General features: G+C 39.7%; 1 protein-coding gene across 1 annotated transcript; it reads left to right on the top strand.

The window, feature by feature from the left end:
* The first annotated feature begins 1,106 nt into the window (after positions 1-1,106).
* LOC121939413 (DCN1-like protein 5) lies at positions 1,107-6,306 on the top strand. Its single transcript, XM_042482428.1, has 6 exons — positions 1,107-1,268; positions 1,459-1,550; positions 1,718-1,826; positions 2,751-2,855; positions 3,024-3,126; positions 5,901-6,306. The coding sequence occupies exons 1-6, from the start codon at positions 1,227-1,229 to the stop codon at positions 5,954-5,956; spliced, it is 507 nt and encodes a 168-aa protein (XP_042338362.1). The 5' UTR covers positions 1,107-1,226; the 3' UTR covers positions 5,957-6,306.
* The last annotated feature ends 6,081 nt before the right edge of the window (positions 6,307-12,387 follow it).

Below are 12,387 nucleotides of genomic sequence, written 5' to 3'. Positions count from 1 at the left end.
AAATCAAAAAACTGTCTTCCAATGTTAGCATTACTTAGAACCGGGTTTCCCGCACATTCATGCATTTGTGGCGGCCCACCACAATTTTAAAAAATCTGCTGCAACAAATAGATTTTTTTATGGCTGGATTGTTCTTTAGGAGTGCTGTTGCAATGCATATTCTTATTTAACTTATTATGTTATGACTTACAGGGTATTTTAGGTAACATGTAGCTATATTTAATGTTTATAGCGATTTATTGTAAAAAATAAAATAAAATAAAGAAAAAACTCTATTGTCTGGTGATGCAAAGCAGTTTCAGGTGATCATCAGTCTCAGCAGTCTTCTGCGAGGATGACTCAAAAATTGAGGCAGCCTCTCTGTTTGTATATATGTAGAAAGGTTCTGATGTTGCCATCATATCTGATGAAGGTCTGCTAGACCAAAATGTTGTTTTTCATTCAATAAATATGTCAGCAGTAAGAGGGACAGTGCGCAGGAGTTTCTGTCTTTGTTTATAAATCGGCCAGCCACAATTTTTAAAAATCTGCTGCAACAAATATATTTTTTTTTTTTTTTGGGAGGTGGATTGTTTATTAGAAATGCTGTTGCAGTATATATTCTCTAAAGTTATTCATTGCACCAGACTCTTGGAGCACAGAGCATACTCTGGGCACAGACAGAGCAGCAGAATGTCAGTTGCATCTGATCAGCTCTGGACGGATTGTTAGATCAATTATACACCCTGCGGCACAAACTCTTCAAACTGCTGCAGAGGAAAAATGGATTATGGAGAGCTTCGCCTGCTCTGCATGGTGGAAAGTTATAGCTGTGTCATTATTAATTACATATTTTCACATTTACCACACACTAATCTAGACTTGATTTCTTGTCTTCACTTGTGTATGACTCAGCTAAAGTATTGACACATTTTAGGTTATTGTAACAGGACATGTTACCTGGGCTTTTCCTGGAACTGCCTAGACCTACCTCTGCATATATGTAAAACAAACCTTGTTTAGTTGCAGCTTGCGTAGAATCAATCACTTGGACAACAGATATTAGTATTTTTTAAAATGTATTTGTATAACTCTAAACCCAATGCTTTGGTCTGTGTTGTAGTTTTACCCGGCCTCAGATCCGCGGTGCAAGGCCCATCAGCGCTGACAGGCTGTTTTCCATTAAGAAGTGCCTGGCCTGGTTCCACGAGTACGCCGGCCCCGACAAGGTTGTCGGTCCGGAGGCCATGGAGAAGTTCTGTGAAGACATCGGTGTGGAACCAGAGAATGTGAGTCCACCTCTCTTCTCCCTGACCTTGACAGGCTTTATTTATCATCATTATTTATGTCCTTTTTACAGTCTATGGAGACTGTAGACAACGATCCACAGTGTGACGACTGAAGACACTGTGCACATGCCCCATGTTTATTTAAATGTTAGCAAAGCTTAAACTCATGGCCTCTCTCTCTTTCTTGTAGATTATCATGTTAGTTTTAGCCTGGCATCTAGAAGCAGCAAGTATGGGGTTCTTCACAAAAGAGGAGTGGCTCAGGGGAATGACGTTGTTACAGTAAGAAACTTTTCATGTGCTAAAAATCAATGTTACAAATGAGATGCTCCTGTTATCATGACCTACATTTCCATCTATTCCTTTTTGCGCCGACACCTCACGGCTGTCACTTGTCAGTAGACCTATAAGAAAAACTGTTGAACTTTAATTGTGTTTGTTTTCTGCAGGTGTGACTGCACAGAGAGGTTACAGAGTAAACTGGATTATCTGCGCAGTGAGCTCAGTGACTCTGCAGTCTTCAAAAACATCTACAGATACGCCTTCGACTTTGCAAGAGTACGTTTTTTTTGTTTAGAGAACACTTTAACGCCACATGAAGATCTTGTTTCTGCTGTTCTCCAGTGTTTCAACATTTCAGTTCTCACCTGCAGTGATAGTACAGATGTACTCCAGGTTGAGATCTTAGTTCAGTAAATGTGCAGCCTTGTTTTCCAGCAGTCAGATTGAATATTACCAGAGAGCTCTGTGGAAAAGTGACTATCAGCAGGGCCCAGTTGTTCCGATAATCTGATCAGATTTTGGCTATCAGATTGGATTAAATCCTGAAAGTGGGTTTTTCAAAGGATAAAAAAGGATTCTGAAATTGGATTAGATCCATATGTTTTTTTTTGTTTTTTTTTTAGATTTTTCAAATATACATTTGTTTATATTTTACATTTGACTTTTTAACAGTTACTGTGATAAATTAGATAAAGTAGACATTAGGCAACCTATTAGGCCTTGCAGTACAGTATTGTTAATACATATGTACTTTTTAAAGGATGTCCTATAATATAATCCCCCAGATAGCTGTCAAAATCAAACAAAAAATATAAAAAATTATAATCTCAAAGATCTCAGTTTTATTCTCTTTGACATCTCCTACAGTGATAAGTGGTAATTTCAGATTGTTTGTTGGTAGACATACATCATGACATGTCGTCCCATATAGCACACTGGTTATGTGGATTTGGTCTTGAGCAGTTTGTATCTGGATCAGGGAGATCTAGCCCAGTGCTGCTTTGAAAAAACGTCACAAAAGTAAAATGTATTAGCTGATCCAGGATAGCAAAACATGGGATTTCCATTTCGTGATCATTCTGATCTGGATTAAAATTTTTGATTAACTGGGCCCTGGAGTCACAGGATCAAAACAGGGAGTGAAACTGTCACAACAGTTCTGTCCCTTACTGTTGTCTTTGTGCCTTTGCTTGTCCTCAGGATAAGGACCAGAGGAGTTTGGACATGGACACGGCTAAGTCCATGCTGCGCTTGCTGCTGGGGAGGACGTGGCCACTCTTCCCAGTCTTCCACCAGTTCCTGGAGGTAAATTCTTACTCTCACTTGTTTGGATCAACTAGAGTAATGTTGCAGTTATTAATTTTGTTATAAAAGCTTGAATAAGGACTGTAGCTGGTTGTGACATCAGTAGAGTATCTCTGCAAAATAACTCCTTCTTCCTCTAATTGCCCTCCCAACTCCTCCCTCCCACAGCAGTCCAAGTACAAGGGGATGAATAAGGACCAGTGGTATAATGTTCTGGAGTTCAGCAGGACCATCAACACAGACCTCAGTAACTACGATGAAGACGGAGCTTGTAAGTAAAAAAGCAGCTCACTAACAACTTTTATTTTACAGCAGCCTCACACAGAGGCTTCAGTCAACCCAGAAATGTTGGTTTTCCCACACATTCTTCTATTTGTGATGGCCCGCCACGATTGTGACCGACTGTGTTCATGCATATGGCATATATTTTGTCAAGATTATGTAGTTTTTGTTTAATCTTGGAATTTTCAGCTCAGTTCCTGCAAGTAGTCTAAAATACACTGTGTAAACAAAATTGTTACATTCATACTGTTAAGTGCAAAAAATGCACCATTGAAACCCATTTAAACTGCAAGTTTTGATCCCACAGCCATCAAAGCATAAAAACAAGCACTGTATTATTCCGGGTTGTCACCCTGGGCTTTTGGAATTTGTCATTTCTACTATTTCCCACCTGACGATGTCATTTTTTGTCATATTTGGCATATGGAGAAAAAACATATTTCCACTTAGTGCTCTGTCACAATCAATGCTGCTGCAAATTCATTGACATGTCCCAGGCTGTGATCATTAAAAAAACAAATCTACTTTGCATGTAGTATATTGAAAATATTTTTTTAAAAAGTTTTTTTCATCTAAAAACATAGTGGCATCATGGCAACAACCTGGCATTTAAAGGGTTAAAACTCTGAAAATTAATGAATATTTGGTATTTATAATTAGGACTTATATTGTTTAAAAAAATAAACTCAATGAAAGTTTAAAATAATATTAATGTACAATCTTTTTAAAGCTTAATTCTGAAAAGCACTTTGTGTGTAATATCAAAGTGTGTTAAAACATCTACCGCCACATATTGATTTTATAATTTTGGAGCTGGACCGTTCATCAGGAGCTCTGCTGTAATACAGTATATATCCCGTTCAGCAATGGATTGCAGCAAACTCAGAGCAGATGTACTCTGTACTGGCTGTAACAGGACATCAGATGCAGAGAAATTGAAGCTTTGGCCTTTATTGTGCTGGGTCTCAAACTTTGCTTTTACTTGCTTCTGCAGCAGCTGCTCCTCTCACCCATCAATCAGCTCTGATTGGTTAACCGATCAATTATCAACCCCATGACTCAAACTCCACAATCTGCTGCTATGAATTGTTCAGTGCTGCATTCATAGACCCACAAAAAAGAGAGAGGGGATACGGAATGACACAAAATGCCGCACACACACACACATGCACACTAAAACGGAAAGTTTTCTGACTTTAAATCTGTTTTCTAGACCAGAAAAGTCAAAGTGACTCTCAATTAACTGTGCAACTGGCCCTTAATAGGTTTTTCTTTGGGCTCTGTTGCTGCAGTTTTGTCAGGCCTGGTTTCACTGGTGGATGCAGAGAGGGAATCTCTCTTGGTCTCTCATTCAGCAGAGCAGGAGTTATATGACACCACATGATGCACCACAGCTAATATGATAGCTTCCTCCATTTAGACTCTGGTTCTCTCCGTTCCCTCAAAGGTCAGGATGACTGTTTACTGTAGAAGCCTATTTCTGCCTATGTGATGAAAAAAAATCCTACCAGTCTCTATACTGAGAAACTTTGTTCAAATAAAGACTTAAGATGGAGTAGTTGAAGGTCAGGCGCAGTGAAAGTGGAACTGAAAGGTAGGGGTGGGTGATATGTGAATGTACTCAAGGTATCACGACTTGTTCCATGTGCAATGTATAAAATGACTTGACGGCGAACATAGAGTAAAAATTGTCACTTTGTTTATTAACCACCGGCGTTTTGGTTCTCTCACTCCCCTTTATGGGGACACACACACACACACACACAGAGAGCAGGGCTTTTGCAGAGCTACACACCATGACTGTTTAGTTACATTTCACACCCATGGAGTATTACTGCGATTTACAAACACCATTAATATATGAACTGAAGAGCTGTTAGTTTGTCTCCAGCTGACAGAGAACTTAATGTTTGGAAATGGCAGTAGTGTGAGCAGGTGAGGGGTTTATTTATATCTGCAGTGCTCCGATTGTGAATGTGAAGTCACATTTTGCGACCACGGAGCACCAGTGTGACTTGCAAATATTAGTAATGTATGAACTGGAGAGCAGTTTGATTGTTGCTCATTCACAGTGAATGAATCCTCACGGTTCAAGCAGACGCGGAATCTGTTTAACTTTCTGCTAATGTTAACATCCAACTGTTGACTGGAAGCTTCAAGTCCACAGCAAAAACATCAACACTTCTGTCCTGAGACAAGCCAGGTCCTTTAAAATAAAAGCACCATGGGCCCCGCTTTGACTTATTTTATTATAATAATACTTGCAATAATAATATTTCTTTAAAGAAGCACTTAAACTTCCTTATAATCGTATTATATTAAATGTTAAGAAATGTAATAAAAGTAGTGTATTCAGGTTTATTATATGGCAGTAGCTACTTGATTTAACTTTATTGTAATCGTAGTTCATTCAATAGTAGTTTTGTAATTTAGTAGTTGTCCATTGAATTACATTTTGAGAGGGAAAAAAAATAAAAATATATATATGTGTGTGTGTGTGTGTGTAAATACCCATTTAGGGTATAAATTTAGCACTTTCATCTGTATTAAATCATTGATGGGCCAACTTTTTAAAACATTCTATGCATTATTCAATAGCTTCTTTCTGTGATGTTTTGCATACAAAATTTTAAAAAAGAGTAAAAAACTGAACAGGTCTGATTTTGTAAATGCTTGGTGCTGCGTGATTTCTCACATTGACCAGCAACCCAGATAAGTGCTGGATCTGTTTCAGTATTATTTCTGTTGCTGCTTTGTCTGCAGGGCCAGTGCTGCTAGATGAGTTTGTGGAATGGAAGAAAGCTTGGTCAGCATCGTAGCAGACGACGCCACAACACCAAAAAGAAAGAGAGAAAACAAAACCCACAAACACCAGAGGAATCTTTGCATCATTTAAGAAAAAGGAAACTGCAGTTTGGGATCCCACCAACACTTTGACAGACTTTAACAGTTTACACACACAGACGACATAATCCTCCGCATCATCAGCCAGCTGCAGTCCAGAGGCCTTTCTCTCACTAAGTAGACTTTTTATAGTGTTAATTTGGAGAAAATGTTCTTAACATAACAGAGAAGAGTTGTGGAATTTCTGTTTTCTTGATAATTATTTTTTCCCATTTTGTGTCTTGTTTATAGCTGTTTTCACTATAATAAAAAGGAATCAGAAGTATGACGCTGCCTCTTAATAATTGGTAGACTACTTTCAGACTTCTCATTGTGATTTGCATCTGTCAGCTCAAAAGGTTGTTGCTTTCTACTTAAAATGGAGCAGCTCTTTAACCCTTTAAAACCTGGATCGACGTCACTTTTCCTGTGCTGTATTCAGACGCCTTTCATAAGTATTTAAACCTCTGAATCCTAAACACATTGGTTTGAATTCTTTCATAAACGTGGGAGAAAAAGAGCGGCTTGGCAAGAAATGTCCTACAAATTGCAAGAAATAAGGAAAAGAAAAAGACTGGAAAATTAGTTATAAAAAAAAGGGACAGAGGAAAAAATATCAGAAGATAATAAAAATAAGGGGAAAATATCCAGAAAACTAGATTTATAAGTATTATTAATTTTTTAACTATTTTATCTCCCTCTATTTTTTTTGATTTGTCTTTTTCTAAATTTGATTTATTTTTACTTTTTTTTTGTTTTTTTGCTTAATTTTCAGGTAATTTTCTAACAGCTTTTAACTTCTTCCCCTGTTGTTGAAAGAAGTCAAGCCAAATTGCCGAGGTTTTCAAAGGGTTAAACTTGTCTGATGTGATGATGTTGTTACTGTCTGTCATATCTCCATGTGGAAGTGTGTCCTCTCTCTCTCCTCCCTCTCTGTCTCTCTCATGCCCAGCGGCCCTGTGGAGGCGGCGGCCATGATGGCGTTGAGGCGTGTCAAAGAGAGGGAGCGCTGTTTTAGCCTGGGGGCGGGGCCAGGCTCATCAGGGGTGGGGTCTGGAAGGTGACCGTACCGGTGTCCCTCCTCGTCATACTGGTAGAGGCGAATGACGCGTCTGCGGCGGCTCCGGGAGGATAATGCTTTACTGCCTGTCTCTCCATCCTCCTCTCTCTGCTCTCCTTCATCTACCTCCCCCTCCCTCCCTTTAACTCCCACTTTCTCTGCCTCCTCCTCTTCACTTTCTTCTCCATCCTCCGTGCTCATATTCTCCTGCTTACCTGCCTCCTCTTCCTCCTCCTGTCTCCTTTCCTTCTTTTCCTCCTTGCTTCCTCCTCCATCTCTCTTCTCTCTGTCCTCCTCTGTTTCTGTTTGACTCCCTCCATCCTCTCCTATCAAATAGAAACCACTGAACTCTCTCTCCTCCTCATCATCATCATCACTCCCTTTGTTCTTATCCTTCAGACCTCCTCCTGCCACCTTTTCTTCTTGCTCACTTCTTTCTCCATCTCCCGTGTTCCTGCTCTCTTGTTCACCAGCCTCCTCCTGTCTCCTTTCCTTCTTCTCCTCCCTTCTCCCTCCTCCATCTCTCTGCTCTCTGTCCTCCTCTGTTTCTGTTTGACTCCCTCCATCCTCTCCTGCTAGACAGAAACCACTGAACTCTCTCTCCTCCTCATCCTTCAGATTTTCTCCTGCCACCTCCTCCTCCTCTGTCCTCGACTCCTCTTCTTTCATGTAGTCACATCCCTCCAGATAGGCTGTGGTGTCCTGCTCCTCTGGGTTTTTCTGCCTGAAGCTCCTCTTCGGTTTGGTGGGGGGCCATGAGGTCGTCGATGAAATTGTCGTATCCATGATTACACTGTTCGCAGTGTCATCATCGTCCCTCATCTGCTCTGTCTCAAAGGCGTGGTTGTCATACATGGGGGGCAGGGTTGTCATGGTGACCTGAGTGTCGGTTTGGCATCGTTGTTGGCGTGGTGATCGCAGCCTTGTAGTGACTGCTCCTAAACACCTACAGGAAGCAGAAACAGTGTAGTTCAAAAACCTAAAGATGTCTGCTCGATTACTCTAATAATTTCTGACACAAATGAGGACTGACTCAAACCGATTTATTTCTTATTTCTTTCACATGGGAAGAAGGCAATGAGCAACTTAAGAAGAATGAAAATGACCCAAGAAATTCATAAAAAATACAAGAAAATTACCTGAAGATTTGCGAAAAATAAATAAATAAAACATAAACAAGGAAATTACCTGAAAAAAATGCTCATAATTTTACACATGTAATTATGATAATTATAAAGTCTTTTCCTAGCTTGACTTGCATTAATGTTTTTGTGCAGCAATACAAAACTTTTTACCCTCTTTACTCATGTATTTACAAAGTAAGCTGCAGTGATCTGAATTTACTTCTTCTCCTGGTTTAGTCTTCATTTGTTTCAGCACAACATCAAAATCAATTTACAGTCACTTGAGAAGTGCTCGAGTTATTCGATCAGTCACAGTGAACATCAAGTCTTTTCTAATGCAACTAATAACATCCTGTTTTGAGCATTTCCTGCAGATAATCTGAAAAATTAAAAAAAAAAAAGTGTGTTGTCAGATTTTGTGAATCCTCTTTCAGTGTGAGTAGGAGCTGGGATGTTGGGATCCTGAACGCACCTGAGAACATGAGCCCTGCTCAGAGCTCCAGCACTGAAGCCCACCACAAATGTCAGCAGCACTGAAGCCGCCACGGCTCCTGCAAACTGCCCGTCTGAGACGTCTGCCTGCCTCTCCTCCACAGACCCGACATCCCTCCTAAACCTGAATGCATCACTCTGCTCTCTGTGGTCCCGGGTTCTCTTCCTGTTCTGACCAACATGGAGCTCGTAGGGCCACAGCGTGGACCCGTGTGTGTGCTGCAGCAGACAGTAGTACAGGCCGCTGTGGAGGACGCTGGTGTTGGGGACCACCAGGCTCCCGTCATGGCGCATGAAGATGGGCTCCAGTTTGCTGTGGAGACCAGGAGTCTGGAGATCTCCAAAGGGAGTGTGCCAGTATTGGACCACACCTACACATGAGAGGAGGAGCAGGTACAGGTGAGGAGTTACAGAGCTACAGGTGTGTGCTGATGGAGTGATGCTGACAAAGAAGTTAAAGGGGAAGTCTGGTGATATTCTTTATGCTTCTTTCTAAAACACATTTCATGAGACCACAACCAAAAGTTGGCGTATATGCTGATAAGTACTGTGTGTGTATCAAAGCCTGATATCTTCTCCTCAGGGCTGTAGAGCTCCATTGTTGTCCAAAAGCCATTAAAAACACATCGGTGAGCCACAGTGTTGCCCTGGATGACATGTTTTCTTTTCCATGAACACACACACTTTATTTGAGTCAATTCCACACCGTCCTGCTGCCAAAAACAAACAAAAAAAATCACTAGAGCACCAAATGTCCCTAACAAATGCACTCTTTCCTCCTGTTTGATAAAAACAGTGGTGGTCAGCTGTTTTGGGAAAGTCTTGTTTTTAAGAAAGACGACAGCTGTGTTGTTAAGTTTTGAAGATAATAAATTGTTTTCCCTCATAAGTCAGAAAAAAATCCTTCATCTTGGTTTTGATTTGTGTACATTCTAATATATTTAAGGCAAATAATAACTGCCTTTATTATACGTGTCATGCATGTCATTTTATTTATGTAGACAGAGATCACTGACGTCTTCACAGACAATCACACATCAGAGCAGAGGGCAGCTTTTCCTGGCACTGCTAGTAAAGCTGTGTTTACACTAACTGGATCATTCAGGTGAATTCAAATAAACTGAGTCGCTCCGGTGTGAAGGCAGAACTCTCTGTTTGTGTTGATTGTCTTTACTGACCTGCATTTTTTGCCTCTCCGCAGTTTAAAGTCAGCTCTGCTCCTGGATGACCTTTGACCCCGCAGGTTGGTGCAACGGTCAGACTGCCTCGGCCAATAGTTGCTCTTTCTGGATTTGCTGAACTGGCCAGAAATGCTGTGAAAGTTAACCACTGGGTTAACATTTTGAACCTGCACAGGAAATAAAAAAATCAGGTGAGTTTATGTTTAAAGTTCAGTAAATGACTCTGAAAGCTGGAGTCACAGCAGAGCTGAGGGCAGTGGTAGAATGTGACAATGCTTCAGTACGGGTTCGGGATCCAAACTTTACTTAAAAGATCATTTCCGTCCCAACTCCCAGGTAGCAATAAGTTTCCTCAAAGGGAAAACTCTCCACAGGATCACTATAAAGAGACAGAAAATGACCTTAAAGAGACAAAAATTACATCATAAAGACACAATGATCCTCAAAGAGACACAAGGTGAATGCAAAAAGAGAAAAAATGACATCAAAAAAGAAAAAAGATTTCAGAGTTACAAAATCACCACAAAAAGACAAATGTCCTCAAAAAGACACAATGACCTCAAAGACACTTAAAATTATAACAAAAAGACACAAAATTACCTCAGAAACAAAATTACCTCAAAAAGACACAATTCCTCAGAGACATCAAAGAGACAGGAAAAAAATAGAAAAATACACAAAATTATCTGAGAGTTACAAAATTACTTCAAAAAGACTCAAAATGACTTTAACAAGACACAAAATGATCTCAGATACACAAAACTACATGCACATGTATAACAAATGCAAAGAGATGCAAAACAACAACAGCAACAGGCAAAACCACCACAAAGTCTGTGCCTTGCTCCTCTGTTTGGAGGATGCTGGGGCCCATCTCGTAATCAAGAGTAGAGACCATTTTGGTTCAGAAAATTGGCAAATCTGCCAGTCTGCCATATGATGTTTTTTAGTTAGCAACCTCTGGAACTGAGCAGTACAACTTAAGAATTTAATGTATGATTTATGAAAAAAAAATGAGTGATGGTCCACATATAGAAATGCAGCCGAGTGTCTGTCACACAGTCTGCGTCGGTGGTATTTACCTGAAACAGCTGGTGTGATTTCCTCTGAATGCTGCCGTGTTTTCCTCCTCCTGTGATGGACGTGTTGGTGTGACAGTCTCCTCTGGCAGAGTTTAAAGTGCAGTTTCTCACATGACAGCGGGGATGTCTTCTCCTCTGATGATGTTAAAGATTAATAGCATCACAGCGGCAGTAGTATTCTTTTATAATCTCACATGCTTTCTGTGCAGAAACCTCAAGGTAAACTCTGTGAAGCCTGCAGAGGGCCGACAGCCGGATCACATTAATATGCTGCTGTCCTCTTCAGTTAAAGCACCAGTGACTAATCTGACGCATTTCCTTTGCTATACTGGTAACCAGTAGTATCTGCAAACGTGTGTGTGTGTGTGTGTGTGTGTGTGTGTGTGTGTGTATTTATTTCCAAAAATAAAAAAAATAAGCTGTAAGTTTTTTCACTTAATATAAATTTTAAAAAAACAAGCTGTATGACACAGGCTTCACTTTCACACAGTTCAAACAACCAAAAAGCTCATAGAACAATGGTCAAACATCTGTGAGAAGAAAACAGAGGGGTGAAACCGGTTATGAATGCTGCTCTAGTATTACCTTGTACAGTATATCAAAGAGTATTGACGTTTTGGAGCCTGCTCAGTTATTCCTGTAATGACTACAGCAGCCACTGGAGGTCAGTGACATATAATAAAAGCTTCAATGGAAACTTTCCAACTTTCTTTTTTAACAGTAAATTCCTTCCTACTGTCATAAAATGTCAACAGTGCTCCTTCACTTCTTGGTTTACGGTTAAATCCTTCTGTGCTGTATTTCGTGCATTTGCTTGTTTCTTTGGAGTTTAGCATCATTTTGAACAGACATCCGGTCTCTGGTTGTTAAATGCTTTACAGATGTTGTGTAAGGACCTCATACTTTGTTGAACAATTAGACCCCTGTTCTTAAGCATTGTGAGCAAGACAATGTATAATGAACATTGTATCATGTAGCATAAATGGCATTGGTTTACAAAGTTTGTGACAAAAATCAGAATCTGAATTGTCTTTGTAAACTTTCAACTCTGAATCAAACATGTTGACACTTAACAAAGAATCTGACTCTCAGCATACTACTTCAGATTTCTGTGTAATATGTATGAATAATGTACAAATATGTAAACGTAAGAAAAAAATGTATATGTGAACAAATATTTGCATAATTCTACAAGTGTGAAACAAATAAATGCAAGAGCAGAATAGGTAAAAAAGTTTTCTCAAATAGAAATATTGCACAGTTATTTCACATACAATATAAGCCACAAATATATGTCAATTTGAACACAGCTAACTCAACCCTTAGGGACTGTTTGGCGCATTGTATGCACTTTTCATTTATCATTTTATGATAATTTTGGCTGTGTACATGCATGGGGCATAAGTTTTCTGTAAGTTTGTGTTTTTT

Source organism: Plectropomus leopardus, unplaced genomic scaffold (assembly GCF_008729295.1).
Source record: "Plectropomus leopardus isolate mb unplaced genomic scaffold, YSFRI_Pleo_2.0 unplaced_scaffold4788, whole genome shotgun sequence".
NCBI lineage: Eukaryota > Metazoa > Chordata > Actinopteri > Perciformes > Serranidae > Plectropomus > Plectropomus leopardus.
Note: the sequence above shows the minus strand (reverse complement) of the source record. Positions and strands in the feature narration are given on the sequence as shown.

Bases quoted from the DNA above. Each gene is read 5' to 3' on its own strand.
- LOC121939413 (XM_042482428.1), top strand. From the start codon at position 1,227: ATGGAGAAGTTCTGTGAAGACATCGGTGTGGAACCAGAGAAT. The intron at 1,827-2,750 runs GTACGTTTTTTT...GCTTGTCCTCAG, and splicing joins ACGCCTTCGACTTTGCAAGA to GATAAGGACCAGAGGAGTTT. The intron at 3,127-5,900 runs GTAAGTAAAAAA...CTTTGTCTGCAG, and splicing joins CTACGATGAAGACGGAGCTT to GGCCAGTGCTGCTAGATGAG.